The sequence below is a fragment of the Synchiropus splendidus genome, chromosome 2 (genome assembly GCF_027744825.2).
Source record: "Synchiropus splendidus isolate RoL2022-P1 chromosome 2, RoL_Sspl_1.0, whole genome shotgun sequence".
NCBI lineage: Eukaryota > Metazoa > Chordata > Actinopteri > Syngnathiformes > Callionymidae > Synchiropus > Synchiropus splendidus.
Genome location: NC_071335.1, coordinates 9232407 through 9254403, shown reverse-complemented (window position 1 = coordinate 9254403; position 21997 = coordinate 9232407). Strand labels below are relative to the sequence as shown.

The 21997-nt window shown below is 41.4% G+C and overlaps 1 protein-coding gene across 5 annotated transcripts in view; it reads right to left on the bottom strand.

Annotated features, from left to right (window-relative positions):
- Window positions 1–21997, bottom strand: part of LOC128755023 (endonuclease V-like) — a 74990-nt gene that overhangs the window by 21822 nt on the left and 31171 nt on the right. The window contains exons 8-10 of one of the 5 annotated variants that reach the window (XR_008414012.1): window positions 18753–18822; window positions 10960–11068; window positions 10830–10861 (exon numbers count right to left, since the gene is read on the bottom strand). The exons of 1 other annotated variant lie outside the window; for it this stretch is intronic. Coding sequence is in view for 3 of the 4 variants with exons in the window: in XM_053858154.1 (XP_053714129.1) it covers window positions 10970–11068 (99 nt within the window). In the remaining variant the exon portion in view is untranslated. Of the gene's footprint in view, window positions 1–10582; window positions 10862–10926; window positions 11069–18752; window positions 18823–21997 lie in introns of those variants that run through there. 3 more of the 5 variants (XM_053858154.1, XM_053858157.1, XM_053858156.1) reach the window with 3 other exon arrangements.

Genomic DNA, 21997 nt, shown 5'->3' with positions numbered 1-21997 from the left:
TCAAAGTAACTAGTTACTAGCAAAAGTAACTTTTTTTTAAACTGTATATTATAGTGGAGCTCAAACATAATCATATTAGAACAGCCACGGTCACGGGGCTGGGTCAGGAACCAGCAACATTGGGTCTGAATCCGTCCCATTATCGTTATGTTTTTGTGTGGCCTGCTAAACTAGATAGTCAGGTAATAAAGGCTCTCTATCATCTATAAGCCCTAACCCACTTCAAGTGCAATCCTATTACAAATCGATTGCTGCCATTATTGTTTTAACATGCGCGGCCCTGCGTCACATGACTAATGCGGGCTTCACGTTCACCACCGGAAACTTTTAATGCGTATTATGGACACTGCTTCTTAAACTTTTTAAACAGTTGTGAATGTGAAGTAACGTGTAACACGCATGTTTAAATCACAGTAATGATAAACGCGTTGTGATTTTGGCAAAGGAACGCGTTATGGCACTCATATTACAAAAGATATGTAGTTCCGTAGTAGTATAACGTAGTTCCTATAACGCCTTACTTAATAACGCGTTAGTCCCAACACTGTTCGCAGCATATCCTGACGTCAGGTAAAAAGGGGGAAAAATGGAGGTTGTGGTTTCGGTTAAGCATGGTCACTTGTGTCACTTGCTATATGTGGCACTTCAAATAGCCACAAAAGGAGCTAAGTATTCCAAGTAATGTCCGAGATGAAGCAGGGATGAGTTACAAGACAAAGTGTTCAGTTTCAAGAATGCCTCCTTAAAGTGTTGCATCCGTCAGTCGACAAGTGTGAATATGTTTTTAAACACATCCTCACTCCCAATTTTGTACCTGCCAAAAGCAGCCTTCAGCGTTGCATGTTCACACATTAGTCTTTCAATTAAAGCACATGTTCCACCTTCCAAAGCATGTCCTGACGCTGTGGACAGTGCGTCACAGCAAAGAAACAAAGACCCAACATTAGGGGTTATATATAGCAAGTGACATCCAATGTCACATCAATATAAGGGGAGGTTGGGTTGTTGTAAAGACACAGAGGAAGTGAGTTTGTCACTTGTATTCACACTTGGTCGACTCAAGACAGGCATGATCTTTTCTCTAACTCGCATTATTTAAAACAGTGTGACTTCATCTCATGACGCTACTGCCAGAAATATAAAGTCAGGTGAAAAAGTCAGACATGATGATGGCAGACAGGGGAGAGAACACTTCAACTGATCGACCTGTCTGGGTGTCTTTGCACAATGGTGTGACTCACAAATGTGCTGACGGAAGTCACGCATCAGTGTTGCTGGAAATGATTGTGCGAGCACAGAGTCATCGTCACACAGTACAACCCATGTGACCTAAGGGATCAATGGGCACATATATTTCCACCTGGTGTTAGCATGTCTGTCCTGACAAGTGCAAGTGCTCACCATGAACTTTCTGTTTTCAGGCTGGTGCACAAGGCTGCTTCTAATAAAATGAGGAGATACCGACAAAAGGAGGAAGCAGTTGAACAATTAAGATCTTCCTAGGTTCCGTTATTCCACAATCACGTTCACATGAGCTTGTTTTCTTTTGTGAACACCCCACTCCCCGCCCCATGCCCACTTGCCCTCCCACTCATTTGCCCTTACCCTTTGATTTCCCGTTCCTCATTCGCGGGGCTGCTTGCTGGTTCTTGTTAGCAGCTGAGAGTGCATGGAGGTTCGTATCGAGGCACCTGTGTTTGACGACGTGGCGGTCGTGGTGAAAAATGGGGCAGGTGGTAGCAATTTATCAATACTTGAGCAGAGCACAGCACCGTGCTAACAGGGAGTGAGCCGAGGAGGCTTTTTTTCCCCTTATGTGAGTCCACGTGTGATGAAAGAGATGTGGTTTCTTTTGTGCCGCATTAGACAGCAGGAGTGAAGATAGATAAAGAAGGAGTCTTTCCTCTGTTGGCCTCCTCAGATACATCTAGGATCAGTTTTTACCCCTCAGCAACTGCCATCCCTCCCTCTATACTGCTCATCCAGAGGAGTAAATCTAAAGGTCTTATTTGCATCAGATGTAGTTTTAAAAATTTTGATTTTTTGGGGGGGTTATTTCAATCCCACATCAAACATACAACAACAACACTTTTATCTCAACTCAAGCTGAGGGATAGAAAAGGAGCAGAGAGACAGTTCTTATAATTTCTTTTTTTTAATTTTCTTTTCCCAGAATGGTCTGGGTGTCTCTTATTGCAGTCCATTTTGATTTCCAGAGCCCTGTATGTAGCAACGTATAGTAGTGTATATTGGTGGATACAGTAAAAGCGCAGAAGCTGATCACTTTAATGTGCGTATGAATCACACATTTTTTGAACATTTGTTGTTACACTTGTTTGACTATACTTGATGACTTCAGAAGGTGTCTGAATGTGTCACTCTCAGTCAATCAATACTACTCATTGCTTGCCTCCTGGGTGTTGAAAGCCTCCTCAGGGGTTTGGTTTCATGCAAAGACATTGATGAAAGCTGTGGGTGATACTCGGAGGAAAAATATAGTATTAACCAAAATTATGAGTTAACCTGAGTATGACAACCTGAAAGCATAACCAACAAGAGATGCAGGCTCTCAGTGAGGAGCTGCGTTTGAGAAGTTTTCAAATCCAGTTGAAACAATCCAAAAATAAATGAATAAAAGGGGAGGGAAAAGAGGGAAAGGGTAGGATAGCAAAGAGTAATTCAACATTATGATCATATAGCCAGCGTTTCATTCGGAAGAGGAAAGAAAAAGCTGTGTAGTCTATGCACTTCCACTGACACAAGGCCTGAGACTGCATCCTGATCTATTCCAAGTTACACCACTCTCACAAATGCAACACTAAGAAATGGTCCGAGAAGCACCTGCGGCTCCATCCACAAAGAGACATGAAATACATGGCCTATGCTCAAAAAATGGCTCACGCACAAATATATCCAGACGTATGACTGAGCACGGATGTGCACTTCCTTTGCACATCCCAATCAACGTGCAGTTGAGCGCAGATGTTGGAGTACCTGACCTCAGCCTTTCCACACTCTACACAAGTACAGTGGTACCTCAGTTCTCGACCACAATCCATTCTAGACGGGCGTTCGAGAAGCGAATTGTTCGAAATCTGAATTGATTTTTCCCATTACAATGAATGGAAAAAGAAATAATGCGTTCCAAGCCTTAAAATAGTCTTTTGTAGGAGTGAATGTAGAGGGTCTGCTGCAGGTGCGCTGTTCGTCTATATGTGTGGCCGCTGCATGTGGGAGGGGTTGCCGAGTGAGTGACGTCTCTCCAGAAGTGAAGAGGTGCCCGGTGCGTGTCCAGCTCTGAATGTGCGCTTCTGTGCAGTTTGGCTGTGACAAAGTCATAAACCAAGTAACGCTCTGTCCGAGACTCGCCTCATCCCTGTCCCAGCTCCAGCCGACAACAGGACATCAAACCCTGGAGTGTGAGCTCCAGCCTCGGAGGTGTCGAGGAGCACCTCCCCTGTGACACTCTACCACGGTCCAGTGCGGAGACAGGAAAGGTTTTACACCTCGATAAGAAGAAAAAATAGTCAGTAAATGTAAAGTAGCTAACGGGACACGTCTGCATACAGAGGCTGCGTTATACACAATAACAAAGCGCGTTGTGGGTCATTTCATCGGTCCGCGCACGTTATGTTTTTCCGGCTTTTTTCAGGGGCGTTTGAGTTCTGGATTTTCGTTCGAAATCCAAAGCAAAAAAATCTAGAAATTTTTGTTCCAACTCGATTTGTTCGAAGTACGAGACGTTCGAAAACCGAGGTACCACTGTACTTTGTTTTTTAAACCGTTGATGTATTAGCCACATTTAGGGACACTGCCTGCAGCACCATGGAGTGATGCAACCACATTAGAGCCATTTCAGTGATAAAAAAGAAGGAAGGAACACAAGCACATACAAAGTCTCAAGACTTGCGCTACACCATCTGCTGAAATAAATGAATAAATCTAGTGTAAAGCAATATGTATGATAAAGTCTCAAGCTCCATATGCCATTTAGGACAAACTGCAGTAATAGCAGCATTATAATTGATAACTGAGTTGTGAATAATAATTGTCAACAAACAAGTTATTGGGCCCTGCACCTGAGAGTCTCCTCTTTTCCACATACAGACGATGCAAATACAATGAATAAAACAGGGAAAACAAAATTTAGTGAATGGAGGCAAAACTTTAGCTTTATTAAGTCATTTTAAACACTACTGACATGGATCCCACAGCATTGTGGCAGATCTGTGCAGAACAGCAGAAAATATTAACTGAATGAAGCCTCTCATACTGTATTTCATACTTCTATTAACATGTTTTTTTTTCAGTGAAAATCAGGGTCTTATTGCAAAGATCTCAAACTGTAGTTTCATCAGTAAACAGTAAGTCACTAACATTAAGCACTGACTGGCAATGATGTTTCAAGATGGATAGGCTATGGGAGCACAACAGCTCTACAGACTTTCCAGGCATCAATAACGGAACGTTAGGTGTTCTCACCAGGAAGACACCCAGTGCCTGCTTGTAGTCTGTTCCCAACTATGCTGGCACTTAGAATGTACTGTACCTCGTCAGAGTGTTGGCGATTTGTTCATGTGCATCGCATATGAAGAGATCCTACCAGCGCCGTCTTCACTACAGGTGGTTTTATTGAATGATTGCAAACACTGAGCTGGACATTACACAAACAGTCTGCAGGCATTGCAAAAGTAACATCAAGAACGTCGACAACACAACAATGTTCATATTGCATCTTACGGGTATCACAGTTTGTCATTGAGACAGCTGTGCCACACTTTTACCAAGCAGCAAATATTTTTTATTTGTATCCTCTACTGACGAAAATGGCAGTCGTCAGCAATGTATATTGATGCTTTGGCAGCATAACATATGGAAAAGAAATTGGGCTAGAGAAAGCCATGGGACAGTGCTTCATTCATTCTACCTCCAGCGCCAGGGGTAAGTTATGCGATGGCGCTCCATACATTCTATGTTTAATAACATGTCAGATTGCTATTTAAAGCCCATCAAACGGTGATGCATTTTAGTCATGGTGACTCTCAGTACCATCAACAAGAAGGAGAGCCACTTAAGGGGCTATAAATAGCAAATGACATCAAAACATCTTCAGTGAACAGAGTTTCACCCGTGTGTGCTGCTCATCTCACGCATTCCTCATGATCCACACCTGGAGCTATATGGAAACAATATGTGTTTGGTTTTTTTTCTTCTCTACCCTCTGCCGTCCCGAAATGCTACGGTAGGAAAACATTCTTTGAGTCCATTGAAACACGTAATATGCGTAATATTTTACGCAACTAGTAAACTCCTACTTATACGCAAAGGTCGACTTTCCCAACGTCAATTTATGATGTCATGGGATTGAAGATGGATCCATATGCTTTTTTTGCTTTGCCTGAATTCTGAGCTGACCTTGCAGTCGGGTAGAGGTTATATACAAAACAGAAAAGCCAACATGTACTTGAAGAGACCATTGCACATTTGTGTCTTCTCGATAGCCCTATCACATTTCCTCAAATCAGGTTGCCTCATTGCATTGCATTGCATTGCATGACGACAAACGTGAACAGTGCAGTGTTGCTGAACTAACTTGGCCCTGCTAACAACGCCAGACGCCTCAGGCAGAGTGTGAAACTCTGCAGAGAGAGGATGACAGTCTGAGGGTGATTTTTCGAGAATGATGAATGTCGAGGTCATGAAGAATGAGGGGAAGAACATTGATGTTTAATGACTAAAAAGTGAACGAAGGTGTACTTAACATGTTCACCACGTGTAGCAGTCTGGACAAGGAGCTGCTGAATAAACACAGAGGGCGCAGTCAAGCTGAAAAACGTTGCAGCAGAACTGTGACAGCAAATGAGAACAAACGACCAAACAAGTGGTAAAGCACTGACAAATAAGAAATGTTAACAACTGAACAATAGAGGAGAAACCCCCATGGAGATTCTTGAGCCGAGAAAAACAGCTGAATTGCAACAGCAGCTTCGATTTCAGTGTCAAATTGAACGAGGAGCGTTTGTTCATTCTTCATGCACGAGAAGGAATAATTGTGGGAGAGAGCGAGTACAATAGAAAAAAAGCAGTGCTATATAAATGACTCAGCCATTCACAAACAGATGTAAAATGGATTTGACCCAATAAATAAACATCAGGAGGATGAAAGGAATGAGCAAAGACAAATTTAAGATGTGTAGCTGCATAAACATTCAGCTTACAGAGCTTTCTGAGAATAGATTCCAATGGAAACCGAGTAAGGTCAGGTGACTTCAAAAGTGAAGCTACAAATGAAGATAAAAAGCGGGATAAATATTTATGCTGTTCTTTTACAAACCCAGTCAGATTTCCATGAACGCTTTTACCTCAATTCCGCTTTGCTCTTTGTTTGACCTCGCTGTTCCAAACTATCCAACATGGCGACCACTCTTGCTGAGATTTAAGGTTTGGATAATGAATTCCAGTCTATTTACAGTAACTTGCTGGAAGCTCAACTACTGTAGAGTAGTGTGTGTGTGTGTGTGAGAGAGAGAGAGAGAGAGAGCTAGAGAGAGTGGGGTTTTCTGTTTTGTTTCATGAACACCAGCAGTTTTACCAAGAAGACATCATTTCAGCAGCAATAACTACGAACACGAGCAAAAGTGTGGTGCAACATGTGTTACGTGGAGACTGCTCTTGCCTTGTTTATTAGCTTTTGTTATATAAAACACAATATAAGTTCTTGAAATTTCAGTTGGGCATCTTCTCCTGTTTTCAGACGACAGCAGTCAAGGGAAAAGAAAAGCAATAAAACTGACTGCACACTGAGTTGTTTCATTTGAGAATCACTGCTGAACGTAGCAGAGGAACGCGTGGTCATGCAGCCTAAATTGGCAAAAAAAAAAACACCATCCAGAGTTCAAGGAGGATCAACACATTCATCATACAGTTCAACGGCAAAAGACACTAATCAATGGTTTCTCTGTTATTAATGTCCTGAGTGCCCTGTTTCTGAGACGATGAGACAGATGAAAAAAAAAAACAACCTTCGAAGCTTTGCGTCAACATGTTTTATTCACAAACCCGGCATCAGAGTCTGGGTCAGTCTGGGTTGAGACCCAACAAAGGCACAGCCAGATGGAGAGTTTGTTCCCCGGGATCCGTCCGTAACAGCAAGAACAAAGGTTTCGCACTTTGTTGGCAGCAGAATTCAGACCTTATTCACATTAAATGCATCATCTGAGGTGAAGTTTTAATGGAAAGCATGGGAGCGTGGGGCTTGGAGGTTTAGGCTGAGAATACTGATGGAGCATTATAATTCTCAAGTTGTCATGATGAGAGGTCTTGAACACAGCACTCCGTCACCAGGTGACTAGGCCTGTCACGATGACAAATCTTGCAGGTTGATTAATCGTCCCACAAATCATTATATTATTGCCAACAACATTTTTTATAATTTCAGGATAATGTATCAATAATAACACCAGTACACCTTAAATGTAATTATTTCATTTATTATCAGTGTTTTTTTACCAATGTAAACAAACTTTATCTTGATTATCTGTAAAAAATAATGATAACTACAATTTAAAAAATGCATTCATAATCTTTGTTAACAAATTCTGCACCTACTTAATATATATATAAAATATTTGGTGGGTGTGCATGTTTGATGTGTTGAACAAATTTGACAAACCAGGTCATCCACGCTGTTGGGCTCATGTCGCTCAGTAGGTTTGAAGGCAAAATATTTCCACACCGCAGCTGTGGCTTTTGGCTTTGTAATTATTAATATTATTATTATTGTAATTATTTCCATCTTTTTGCCTTTCCTTTATTTCCACAACTTTATCATGTGTTTCTTCTCCTGAGTCTAGCGACTAAACTGTGACATGTTATGCACTGGGGATTTGTCAAAGGCTGGTGCAGAGTGACTCCTCCTGTCAGCAGCTGAAGCCAGGTTGAACACGCCAAATAACTGTGTGAATGCACTGATCAGTGGAATAAATGGGCTCTGTATACCAGCAACAATCACATCATCTGTCTGCTAATTTTCCTTTATTTACGTCTGAGTCTTTGATAGAATTGGGCCAAGAAGCAGCAGCTCACCAACACTAAAACAAGAGGCTGGGAAATACCACACGTCAGTGGCAGGAACTTGACAAACCAATTGAACAAATCAACACTTGGTGTCACAACACAAAAAAGGATGTCTCACCACTGAAAGTTAAAATTCAATAACTGGACGACAAGAATTAGAAAATGAAGATCTGATGTCAAGCACATTGATTGGCCATCAAACAAGCAAACTGTTTATCTGACTACAAATGCTTATCTTGCATAAATATTTAAAAAAAAAACATGAACGAGCTGCGCAGGGGACCCCAGCATCTGAAAGTGTTACTGTGGCAACAGCTACTGAGTTTATCTCCGTTAACATTTCTTATTTGATGTTTGTTTTTATGAAAGGTTATTTTTGTACAAACAGATGTTTACAGCTTGTTTTATTACAAAGCAAGTTGTTATGTCAGTCATTGACGTGGCACGTCTAGACGGGAATGGGCTGGGCTCAGGGTTGTGGGCTAGGGACGTAGCTTTGGACGCCCTGTTACAAACGCCTGATGGATGGGGAAGGTCCCTTGTCGGAGTGAGAGACTATGACATAATGTCCTGGAACAAACTGATAAATTCATAGTGCTGAGGGTGGCATGACAGGCCAGGCATATCAGAGTGAGGGACCAGGATCACATTCAGATCTTTAGTTCCAATATGGTACTAATGTACCAAACCTGAGTAGATGCAGATGATGTCATCGGAGCATCACCAATCGAATGACTAATGTCACCAAACATTGTCCTCACACCGCTGAAGCCGTCAAATTAATAACTGAACTGCAGCTATGTTGTTACAGCACAGGTGAAGTGTAATATGAATCACACTCAGGAAACTCAGCCACTAACTCACTCTCAGTAAGCACCAGCACGCTCCCACACACCCTCTCGATCTATTATATGGCATTCACCACAGGGATGTGTCATCACAGATGTCTCAAACAAGTGGATGTCGGAAGAAGGACTGTCCGAGAACAGAAAATAACAGTGAAAAAGGTCAGAAACAAAAACAACTGTTCTTCGGACAGCTCTGTTTCACTCTCTCTGTAATGAATGATGTAATGATGTTTATGAAATGTCTGTCAATAGAATTTGAAATAAATACATTTAGACTTATAGTTGGGATTTTCATTTTAGGGTTCTGTTTGAGTTTGTTTTCTTTAAAACAATAATAAGGACTGGGTTATTTTATTTTGCTACAGTGGCTTAGCGCTGCTTTTTGCCATTATTTAAATGCAGCACAATTTTAGCCATTTCAAACAAATAAACAGACAACTCCCAAGGTAACGAAACAAAGTGGTGAAGACTAATTTAAACAGAATCTTCAGTTTATTTGGCGTGACTGACAGACTCAAACTTCATATGTAAATATCAGCAAAAATGAAGGATGAAAAACAAAACAAAAATGTGCTGATTGATCTTGAGGAGGTGTCAAAGTGTCTGTTGAGACGTGTTTAAATTGTTCGGATGAGAGAGCGGAACTTTGATCAGCACATGCCTTTTATCCTGTCCCTCCAGTCGCAAGCGGCACTTCTTAGTCTGGATTTATCCCAGATGTTGGTAGATCAATAGAATATTAATCATATAGAAACTCGTCCATCAACAACTATTGTATTTCAGAAAACCTTCAGGAAACAATGAAGTACCTACATACCAGTTGGAATAAAAAACAGTCACAAAACAACTAGAACAGCTTCTAGTGTTTAATCAACACAACCTGTCTTATGTGTGAGAAACAAGTGTTAATTCACACTGTTTTCACAGCAGTATCTACCACATGGAACTAAAATGGAAACAGAATCACCAAGTCACGATTATGTGAGACTTTATTAAGGTGGCTATGTGTAGTTTGAGAATATGTGCTTTTGGCGGTGGCGCTGGCAAATGGGTGTAATTGCAAACTGTCGTAAAGATGGGTCTTCCCCGTTCCTTTGTTTACAAGGAAAGACTGTGGCAAAACAGAAAAGAAAAGAAAAATGTAATCACAGATGAGGATATACACAGCTTATACTTGCAAAGGCAACTCCAGAAGCATCCATCATTCAACATCAGAGATGGAACTCCGTCATGCACTCAGTGAGGACAGGCAGGATCCAGCAACAGGTGGAAGCATCTGCAAGACCGACGGACCCAAATAAAACTTGATTTCGACTGCATGTTTCAGAATGAAGAAAAGGTCCAAGTTTTGACATTTACTGAATTGGTGACAACAAGTCGCTATCTTTTAGCCATGAGGAATAAATCTGTAAGATGCAGCATCATCACAGGTCCATCTCCTTCATATGGCCGGCTGGAATGCACTACTTGAGTCCCGCTAGCAACGGACATCAGTCATTGTGATGTTTCTTACGAGATTCTTCCATGAAAAACATGTTGAAAACCGTCATGTTCCTCTCATCTCACTGATAGATCGTCGAAGCCGGCTCAGGAGGATGGCACTCAACCACCGGGGAAGCAGGGTTCTCAGGAACAGGTGGGGCCAAGCTTGCGGGATAAGTCCTAGAGTGGTAGATACACTGAGCCCAAACATGTGACACGGGCATCGTGCTGGTCTGCAGCGTCAAGCACTAACTCACAAAACTTGCAGGAACTAGACAAGACAACATACCAAGCACCTGATGGTGACAAGTCAAAGGCTGAGAAGAAAAAGAGACCGAGCAGGAGAGAACAAGGGGCTTATAGATAGTGGGTGGTGCCTACCTGGGCAGTGAGCCATTCAATCGAAGTCTCAGGCCAAAGCCAGTGCCTCGATGCGGATTGACCAATAGCGTAGGCTGTTAGAAGGCAGAGCACATATGACATAGAACTGTGTGATTTTATAGGTCTGTTGTGACGAAGCCCAGTATCTTGTCTCAATGTGATGCTGGTGTACCTGTACAAATCTATTTCTTCACCGCATTGTTGTATAAGCCGCAGCATTCAGACCGCGGGAATAAAAGCAGCAGCTCTTGTTTACAAACATTGCGCCCGCGCACACCAATCTGGGGAAGAAAGTCATATATTGTAAAACAAACTGCAGCACTCCGCCAGTGGAGGCAATTAAGTAGCTCACTATTGTCGGACACCACTGTCTCTTGCACGTTCTTGTACTGCTCTGTGCCTGTCTCATCATTCCTAAGCTGAGTGGCATTGACCTCCCACTTCCAGATAGAAGGGCTACAGTGAGCCTAGCCAGTCATGACTTTCAAGGGGTGTTGGAGTCTATCTTCATTCCTACCCACAAGCCAAGAATTTCATTGTTCCTTCTCTGGCAGCACAGGTGCCAACAAACTAGGATATAGCCGGAGGTGCTTCACTCCAGAGGCAGTCCTCACAAACAAATCACCTCCTCACAGTAACTATGTATTGTGGCCAACAATATGACCAATGTGGTCATGCTTTAGCATGAGAATTGCTTTCCCTTATGGTTGGTAGGCAGGAGACGCATCTTGTTTTAGTACAAACATATTAGCAAGCTGTGAAATTGGCCAATTTCCTGTAGCGTAGCTGCAGTTTATTTAGTGTGATATTGTCAAATGGCCTGCATTTTGGAAGTTTGGCAGCAGGGGGAAAGCTAATGAGACTATAAAATCCGTCTTCAGATTCATTTACATATTTCGTTCTTCTAATTTGGTGAGTCAAATTTGGCGAAAGAACAATTCCAGAGAAAATGATTGATCCATCTTGTTCATCAAGTTATTGAATGGCTTTGGGAATATGTCTGCGGCAGGTAAATGAAATCTAAACAAATCAGTCATTGTGAAACAAACAAACAAACAAACAAGCAGTGTGTTAAACTTCTTTCTGCTATGTTGTGTTGAAAAACACCATACAAACAAAATATAGTCATTCATCATTAGGGCTGTCAAGTGATAAAAATTGTAAATGGTGATTAATAAAAGGCTTCAAAACTTTTCCCATCTGTATAAATGTAACGCGAAGGAAGATTTTATCTCCACATGAGTGACCTATAACATTGTCCTGGTGCAAACAATTGTCAACTACAACAACCCAACAGATACTGTCCAAAACATCCTTGAGACTAACCTCAGTTCCAGTGAATAATGAGCATGTTAGCATAACATTACTGAACTTAAAGAACAATGGAACAAAGGATGGAGAACGCGCTCTGAAAGGATGTGCATGTTTGGATTGATGATGAAGTGAGTCTTAGAATGCGTTCATACAAGCCGGCTCTGTTGTTTTTACCTGTGTATTAATGACAAGTACAAAGCGCCGTCCTCTCTTTATTTCATGTCATGGTATAAAATATCAATAATTTTTCAAAAAGCCTAGGCTGAATGAAAATGAGCCCTTTGTAGCTAAGATGGAGATGGAAAGGAGGGACACCCTGTGTCCTGTTTCTTATTGTTTGAACACGAATGCTGCATAGTATCAGAATGAGACAAGTGGCTGTGCATAGCTCCGCCCGTGACAGAGCCAGCAGTGTTTTAGGACCGGCACCACTTCATGCAGACAAAAATGATCCACCATCGCACTTCCTTGTCAAGTGGGATTCAATTCAAGCCACCTCCTCAAATCTGTTCAAACTGGAGGGAGTGGCCCACGGGTTATGGGAGGGTTGCAAACTACTGCGCCAATCCAGGCAGTGTCAGGAAGAGGAAGAAATGGATGGATAAGCAAAGGGAGGATTTGAGGGAATAGCAATTGGAGTGCAGATGAAGGGCAAAGAGGGAGGTCGCTGAGGCAAAGGCAAGTTGTATAAGGAAGGGGGTCGCCATGATGGAGAGAGAGAGCTGGTGAGAATGTGTAACAGGTTCGGCTGATCAAGGACAAGGATGGAAATGTGTCGTCAAGTGAAGACTCATGAGTACAAACAAGGGAAGAGAATGAGACAGACTGGAGAGCGTTGCTGAAGTAGTTCAGGGGATTAGCAAGGTGGAGGTGAGGGCAACTCTGACTGTTTCAGCAGGGAACGTCTGACAAGTGTTCTGTTATCGAGAACAAATGGGATGCTCAGAACTGCAGCGACTTTAGAAGGATTGACTTGATGAGTCACAGTAAGACGACGTGAGAAAGATTTGCTGAGGCCGGGTTTAGAGGAAAGGTCAGCACCAGAGAGCAGCGGTACGGTTTCATGGAGAGAAAGAGCACTGCAGATACATCATTAATCACAGTTTGTTCAGCCAACTATAATGAAAGATTCATTTAGAGTTTGTTGTGGGTGCTTTGTTCATGCTGTGCTCGTTCATCAAGGCATATACAACAATTAATGCAGTTATATGTAGCGTTACATAGGATTTTGCCAAGATTATTTGTTCTTCATGTTAACTGTTTGAGATTGAAGAGTCATAAATCGTAACACCATGAGACCACTGAACTGCTATTGCTACTAAAGAGCTGCAGAAATGGAAATATTCCTGCTGGAATAATATATCATTCATTGTCTGCGCTGTTCTTTGTTGTGTTGTCAAGTATAGGGAAGATATTTTTGTAATACTAAGATAGGTGTCAATGTCCGGTAGTCATGTTATTGGATTTACATTAAAAGTGTAGCTATAGCCGAGAAAATGCATGAGAGGTGACGTTAATGAACTGGGTAGCAATTTAGTCAGTGGCGGCTGGTCAGTAGGGGGCGCCGCGATTGCCACCCCACCACTCACCAAAATAAGTTGAAGACATTAGAAAATGAATGAATATGTTTAAAAGTGAAAATGATATTCTTGACAATGTGTTCATACTTTTAGAGGAGCAAAATAATATGTAGAAAATAAGGTCTGTTCATCAGTTTGTTGTAACATTGGCGAGTGGTGGGAGTTGGAGATGAAAGAAAAACATCCCATAGACATCTTAGTTGAAATGCTAAGTAATGCGAGTACCCTCTTATGAAGTCACAGATCATAGTTCTGGACATTACATTTTCTGAAATCTGAAAATGAATATGTTTAATGTTCACACAACATTTTAAAATCTACTTATTCTGACAAAAAGTTGTTCCCAACACCAATAATAACATGAATTCAGTGTAATATGAAACTGCATGGGCCACACAGTGGTCTAGCGCTTAACACTTTGGCTTTGCAGCAAGAAGGTTGCGGATTCGATTTCGAGGTTTGACCAGTGGCTTTTCTGCATGGAGTTTGCATGTTAGGTGTGTGCGCGCAATGGACTAGCGACCCGTTCCTGGTGTATTCCTGCCTCCCGCCCAGTGACCACTGGGATAGGCTCCTGCAACCCTCAACACGACTACTTGGTGCTTAACTGACTATGTATGTATGACACTGTGTAAGAATGAATGAGCATGTTTTAGCTGCTGTTTGAGTCAAACTGTATTGAGATGTATTGACTCAGCGCCCCTTAGAACTTATTTTCACCAGCAGCCACTGCATTTAGTGTGTAACATCTCTCAAACCTCATGCATTAATAATGTGTATTGTCGCTACAACGGACACAGCGAGTGTCAACAATATAAATCTCTTCTTCGATGAGTGTAGAGATATGGACTACATTGACATTAGCTGTGCTAACGCCAGTGGCAGCATCACGCAGGCTTTGATTCAGAGCTTGTTTATTCAAACCTTCTAGTCAAAACTGTGGTGAACACACCAACGTGTCAAGTAGTTGTGACAAGGTGATGTTTGGAAGTCTTGTGGTGCGAGATGAAAAGTTGAACAGGCGATGGTAGTTTAACAGATGGACTTCAACAAACGAACAGGGCAGAGAGCCAGTGACGGTGTTGTCAACACACTTGGCCTACTGTATATTTTCCACTGTGACGTCACCCTTTCAAGCCCGGAAACGTGAAGCAGTTATATGTTCTTTGAACTGCGTGGCGCATCGGAGCTGATGGCAATATAGCACTCAGCTCTAGATAGGAGAACTATTGCTCACTCACTTTGTCATGCTATTAATGTTCATGCACTTTAACTTGTCCAGCTGTACATTGCTTATATTTACAAGACTGGAAGCAGTGAGGCATGATTGAAATGCATGTTTCTTTGAGCTCAATTTTCTTTGTACGCTGTACATTGATTAACTGCATCATTACGTGATGTTTTCCTTTTTAAGGGTGTTGTTTCTGTTTCAGTCACATATATCGTGATATATCGCTGATTAAATGTCTTGCACTGTATCAGGATATTATTAATGTATCTTGATTTTATCGTTATCATGTGCCAAATATCACCATGGTATCAAATTGTGAGTTACCCATATCGTCCCACCCCAAAATGAAACACTTGGCCGTTTAAGGGGCTTCAAATAGCAAATGACATGTAGCACAAAAGGTGCTCCATCCCACTGTGGTTCAATTGAAATGCCAACATATCAACATATAAAGTTGCTGTCTACTTTCAGCATCAGCATAGGGAACTAAAGTCTACCTCCCAACGTCAATACCATAGTACAATACACCATCGGAGTGAGGATGTGTTGGATATACATCAGGAATTTCAGTGATTTGTCGGTGTTGCATCACCACCAGGTTGTTTTCTGAAAATCACCCACAAGTTAGGTTTCCATAGTCACTCAGCCACAGGGGCTGAAGAGCGAGTTCCATTTGTGGAAAAGTCAAACTGGATACAAGTGTATAAATGCTGGTCATATCTATTTGAACAACAACTGAAACTATGTACTGAACATTCCATGTATGTATCGGCATCTGCACCTTGGGTTAAAGCCCATGTTTCCAAGGTAAAGCTTACATGCCTTCCATTGGTTCTATTACACAGTGTTTCCAAAGCATCTGACATTGAGTAGAGAGAGTGCTTTCAATGGGCTACACAGCGATGAGAATGTTGGATGAAGAATGTCAGACATGGAGGTATGAGGTTCATGGATGCTGTAAAGATTCCATTCACAGAAGGTATTCTTTATCTGTTTGACGATTTTGAAGGTACATTCCCTTTTGGGCAGCAGGTTTCAGGGACCAACTAGAATTTTGGAGGCTCTGTGTAAACCTAGAAATCCAAATCTTTAAGTTGTTGAAGTTGAAAACACGACCACAATTAAGTACGGTCTTCATAAACACTGTCATGGCTAAAGGAGCATATCAAGATAATGGACAACATTTACATCTGAATGACAACTCAAGTGCAGTTTGTCAGATTGCAGATTTGGAAATAAAGCTGGGATATCCTCTCAGTCCTGCTGACTCAACGCTAAGCCACCCTCTCTGTGCTGCTGTCTCTGTTAGGAGACTGATCAAAGGGTTGAGCATGCCCAGAGGATTCACTGCATCAGGCGTCTTCTCAGCAGAAGAGCTCGAGCATCCCATTAAGGTTCACAGTGGAGATTCAACTGAGCGCGCTTAGCAAACCCAACCTACCTGTGTACATCACATTATGATATTTAGGATTGCCAGCTCATTTGAATGTTTCAAAGTAGCAGAGAAGGAGATTTCATACGTCTGCACCTTTGATCAGTGACAAGCAACTGAGGCCAGAGCAGTACTACCTGCTCTATCACATCAGGATGCCAGCATCAGTTGGAGTAGGTACAGTTTTTTATATACCCATTTTGTTTTATTTTTATCATTTTACTTTTTTATGACTCTTTCATAGTGAATAAAAGACAAAACAAAAACACTTAACACATAAAACAGGGTTCTTTATAACAGCTACTTTCTTTTCCAAAGAAAATTTGTTTGAATGTTGTACACTCACTCACAGTCAAATATATGGATATGTACATATATATGTATATATACATCCTTGTTCTCCTTATACATCTCCTTGTTATAGAGGCTTGACAAAGATGTGAAAACAGCATCCTCACCGGGGTAACACGCTGTGCAATGTGGACCAGCCATTGTTTGTGATGTATGAGTTTAATTTCACAGCCTTCATCTTAACATACAGTCTCCTCCACACTCAAGCTAATAAGGCACCCAGGACAAATTTAGAAAAAGCTCATGCAAAATTATAACCTGCAGAATTGATCCACCACTTTATTAATGTGCCTAATTTAAACAACAAACCTGATGAAGATAATTGGCCTCTTGCCAGTGTAGTTTACTTCATGGCTATGACAGTGATGTCGTTCTGAAAATACAGAGTGTGGTGCTTCAGCACCAGAGACCAGCAACAACTAGTCATTGTTTAGTTTGTGTAGAACAAGAAAGGCTCCCAGAGAGCAGATGCCTCCACAAAGATGTTCATTTCCAGTGACGTGATTTTTAAAATTGTTTTTCTAAATATAATTCGCAATATAATTTGACTGCAACAAGATGAATTGGACAGCAGGCGGGTTATGGTGCACCAACAAAACACACAGATGCCACACAGCACCCAGACAGAGAAAAGCTGGGAAACATTTGTGAATTCTGAGGAAACTACAGAAAGCCATGCTATCGCTTGAAAGTTAGCTTATTTATTACCCCTATTATTATTACCTCTAAAAAAAAAAAAAAAAAAGAAAGTAACCTGCTCCCCGCCTTGACTATATTCTCCCCCCAAAAAACAGTTCACATGCATGGCAAAAGATCATGATCGTATTGTAAGCAGTAACAGAAATTCTGAGAAAAAAAGTCTGAATTCCATTGCACCAGAAACAAGCTTCTTTTATACCTTCGTATACAGTACATACATCAATAAACACTATAAATATTCAATCTTCAGCGGAAAAGCTACAAGCCCCAGGTCAACTACGGCAGGTGGGTGGGTTACCACTTGGTGCCGCTGCCAAGTAACAACACTGTCTACCATGACTGGTTTTGTCTTCACTATACAGATGTGCAGATAGTTTCAAGCAGATATGTCAGGAGAAACACAATCTTCACTGTGTTCTGCAGCTTTTCATTACAATGCAGTTGTAGAGACTGGAACTTGCAGAGTAAACAGGACACACTGGTCCCAAACTCACGTCGTCCCACACACAGTCACAGTCGGAGCAAACGAAAACGCACCTTCAAGTTAACTTCAACCTGATGGACCTCTAACTGGACCACACACCTTCACGGCAAAATGATGGAGTGTTTCTACACTGACTGAGCTAACAGCCAACACGACATCTCACTTCAAACCTTTATTTACACTCCTAGAGCAGCATACGCTTACCTTGTTTTGTTTAATAGCTGGCTTAAAACTAAATGAATTACTATACAAATGAGCTCCAAAATGTAAACACACAACCAATAATTACACTTATGATGCAAGCTGTCTGAGATAATGAATGTGAACGATTTGTCTGGAAACTTCCCCAAACTAGAATAAAATTATGGAAAAGAAGGTAAATTAGAGTGCAAATGAAGTCGGTTCTCCTTGCTATAACAGTCTGTGGTAGAACTCTGTCAGGATGTCGACTTTAGTAGAGGCGTAGAAAACTCCAAGAACACTAAACAGTAATATGCTCTTAATATGGTAATATGGTCAGTGGTTGCACTGAGCAGAAACTTGAAAAAATGTAATATCGTGATTTTTTTAAGAACAAAAGAATCCTACAGAACCTCTACAGCTCATGTGGTGATCGTAGGTCTGATTCAATGCGTGGCCTTGAGCTTAACTCCCATTGACCTCTCATTCACCAGATTGCAGACAGGAGTGAAGCAATAAGTAAAGAGCAACATCATAGTAAAGCCTGCAACATTTGGAGCATATGCATAAGAGAGGAAAGCAGGGAATGCAGGACATGTTCCATTTGAAGACAGAAAGAGATAAACAGAAAGATGACACTGGCTTCTGTTTGAGGGCCTCAGAGGTGAAAGAAAACTTGGATTACGGCACTCACGTCATTCCTTCAGTCGTGTATCAGCATCAGGAAAGTGTTGACGAAGATATTCTCTGGAGCGAATGTCAGCCTTAGACAAAAGACACAATTAATTCCATGTCAGGATGAGTGCAGAGAAAAGACACTTGACAAAATGCCTGTAGTTGGTGTCAAAGAAGCTCCAGACAGACGCAAGGCAAGTTCAAGGCACTCATCTCATTTTGTTGCCTAAAGCAGGGATTGACTCATTAAAAATAAACAATACTCAATAGACATAAACTGATATTAGGCAAATCAAGTTTGTTGATTGTTGCTAAACCTGTCATAGAGTAAAATAGCAGCAAATTATGGAAGGTAGAAGCTAATTCACTTTACCAGATTCAAATATTGTACACATTCAGAGATTTAAACTTATAATATAAATGATATAAACTTATAAATATGAATTAACAGGTGACGTTTGGACGAACTTGACATTAGGGCCAAGACTTTAAGAAATAAATCCCAAATAACTTATTAACCGAAATAAAGAACTGAATAAAGAATAAAGAAAGAATAAAAAAAGAGATTATTGCATACAAACTTTCTTTCCCAGCATTTTTCAGCCCATTACAGCCCATTTTTCAACCAAAACATCCTCGATCAAAGAGACCAAATGAGAGTGTGCTGATCAATGGAAAATGTATGTTTAAAAAAAAAAACAAAAAACTGCAGGATAGAAGCACTCTGCACTTTATGTAGCAAAGAGTCAGCTCTGCACTGGAAAACTTTAAGCTGATGTGTACTTATTACACTTGAATTTGATGAGTATTTTATCATCAAACATAAAAACATGATTAACCATGAGTGGTTAATTATAAAATCTCTCATTATTTTAACTTTTTTTTCTTAGTCGAGTCCCACCTGTATTTGAAATGGCACCTTATTTGTTCATCTTGTGGTCTGCTCAAAGCCCCATGTAGTCCGTGATGGAGGTGGACGCTTGAATGATAGCATTCAGCGACACGCCAATTTGCAATTGAGGGGTGTTACTGACTACTACAAGATACTACTACTAGTTACTGGTCTATTTTCCACCTTTCAATCGCAGTCTCTGACAAATACACAATTATTTTTCTCTTCTCAATCTGGACAGTTGCTTTTGGAAAAACATTCTTCAACCACGGCAAGTCTGTGTGTCAACCAGAGTGAGTCTTCAGATGCTGAGCTATAACAATAGACTTTTAGATCTGTGCAACAAGCTCAACAGGAACAGAGAAAACCACATCAATGGTTACCATCAGTCAACAGGCAAATATGTTCTGTCAAACAAAAAATGAGTTCACTGCGATTGCTAACCAATAATATCCAAAACACATGACACAAGTTTAGCTAAGATCATCGCAACAAGAAACACTGAGCAAACATACATCATGTGTTGATAGCTGATCTGATCCAATTCAGATGACTGCATCTAAGCACTGATCTGGATAGACAGACAGAAAATTTACCAAATAGCTCAGTAGCTACTAATGTCATCATTGAAAGTCTCATGTATCCAAAATACATTTTAAGCTACAACCATGAGCTACCGTCCTCAGACTCCACATGGCTTTGTTTTGGTGTCCAGTATCATGAGCAGCGGAAGTAAGACGATAGAGCTGGGCTGGACGTTTTTGCATGCAGGCCATATCTGCCGCCGTGTTTTTTGCCTGCATCATGTCACAGACATTCAGTACAATACTGTTCCTCTTAAAATGGACAAAACTATATGCAGTATGGGTCATGTTGACATCACGGCCATGGAAAAACAAAGGTATTTTGAAGATGGTCGAGGATAATATGTAATCCTTGTTTAGTATTTATGGCAACAAAACCACACTCGGTATCATTTGTTTAAGTAAGGTCCTTTATTCTATATGTTCTACACATGGTCTGTGCCACACTGTCATGTGTGCTCTGGATTTTGGGCCGCCACAAAAATAGGTGCTAAGTAAAACACATACAATATCAAACACCACTGAGCTGAAGTGAAATCTGACAGTGGTTGGCTTACAAACCCCGGGCTTGACTTGCTGCAGTCAGTGCACGAAAACAAACATAAATTGACTCATTGACCAAACAGGAAGAAAACAGATGTGAAAGGGACAGACAAGCACATTTCATCAATTATTCAGGGTAATGTACAGCTTTGTCAGAAACAGTGAGAGGCAGTGTGACAGTCGTCCCACCAGAATGCTAATGTGGGTCAATGGGATGTCAAGTCGACCTGCATCATTCATGTACTCTGAGTGTTTTCCGCTGGCTGAGGTCAGCACTCAAGCTACAGGAGGAAGTGTTCAGAGGAGGAAGTGTTTGCTGGGTTAACTGTTGAAAGCACTTCAGTTCAATCACCAAGTTGCTTAAATGCTTCAGAATTTGGGACTATTACTAATTTGTGCTGTTTTCTCTGCTGTAGCGCTGCACAACAGATTCCCCTCCCTCTAGAGTTAAAGCTTTGATCCCCAGAAGCTGTTCCAGTTCATGAACTTGCCCTCTGTGATCACAGCCGCTTCACACAGTCGTTTGATGTTTGTCTTGAGCATTTAGGAGATGCACAGTGAAAGTCAACAAATAATGCCTGGAAGATTTACCAGTGGAGTGAAGATCTTCCATACCAGACTTGAACCCCATTGAGTTACAGCTGCTGCGGATGGCCATGTGAGCAGCATGACCAGGCAGTGTCAATGAAACGTTCCAGTGAGAGGTGTTTATTGACAGTATCTTCTGATTCACGCTGAAGTCATACCAACAGGCTGCTCGATTGCGCATGGTCTGGGAACATAAAGTAAGTAAAAGCTGGGGCAGTGGTGTCATGTTTGTTCAGGGAACAGGTGCTTAAAAAATATAATTTAAAACAATTGTTATAATTGGTATTATTAAGAACTTGTATCAGGACGCAATATCAAGCACTCAAATGGCAGTATAAGTACTTGTACTCGGTCGGCAAAAAAATGGTATCGGGATATTCCTAGAAAGAAATATTGAGAACATATTTTGTGTCCATCATCATACTGGTTGCTGAATTGTTTAGTCACTGCACTTTGTGGAAGAGAAGAGAGTTGCGATGGAAGCTGTGTGCCAATGCGACTACAGACTCCCTCCCTCACTCCCTACTCAGACCTTGCCCCCCGTGACTCACACCTCTTCCACAGGTTGAAAAAACACTTTCGGGGCTAGCGCTTTGGGGATGATGCTGAGCAGCTGACTGCTGCTGCGGAGGGTCAGCGGTGCACACCGCTCTTGTT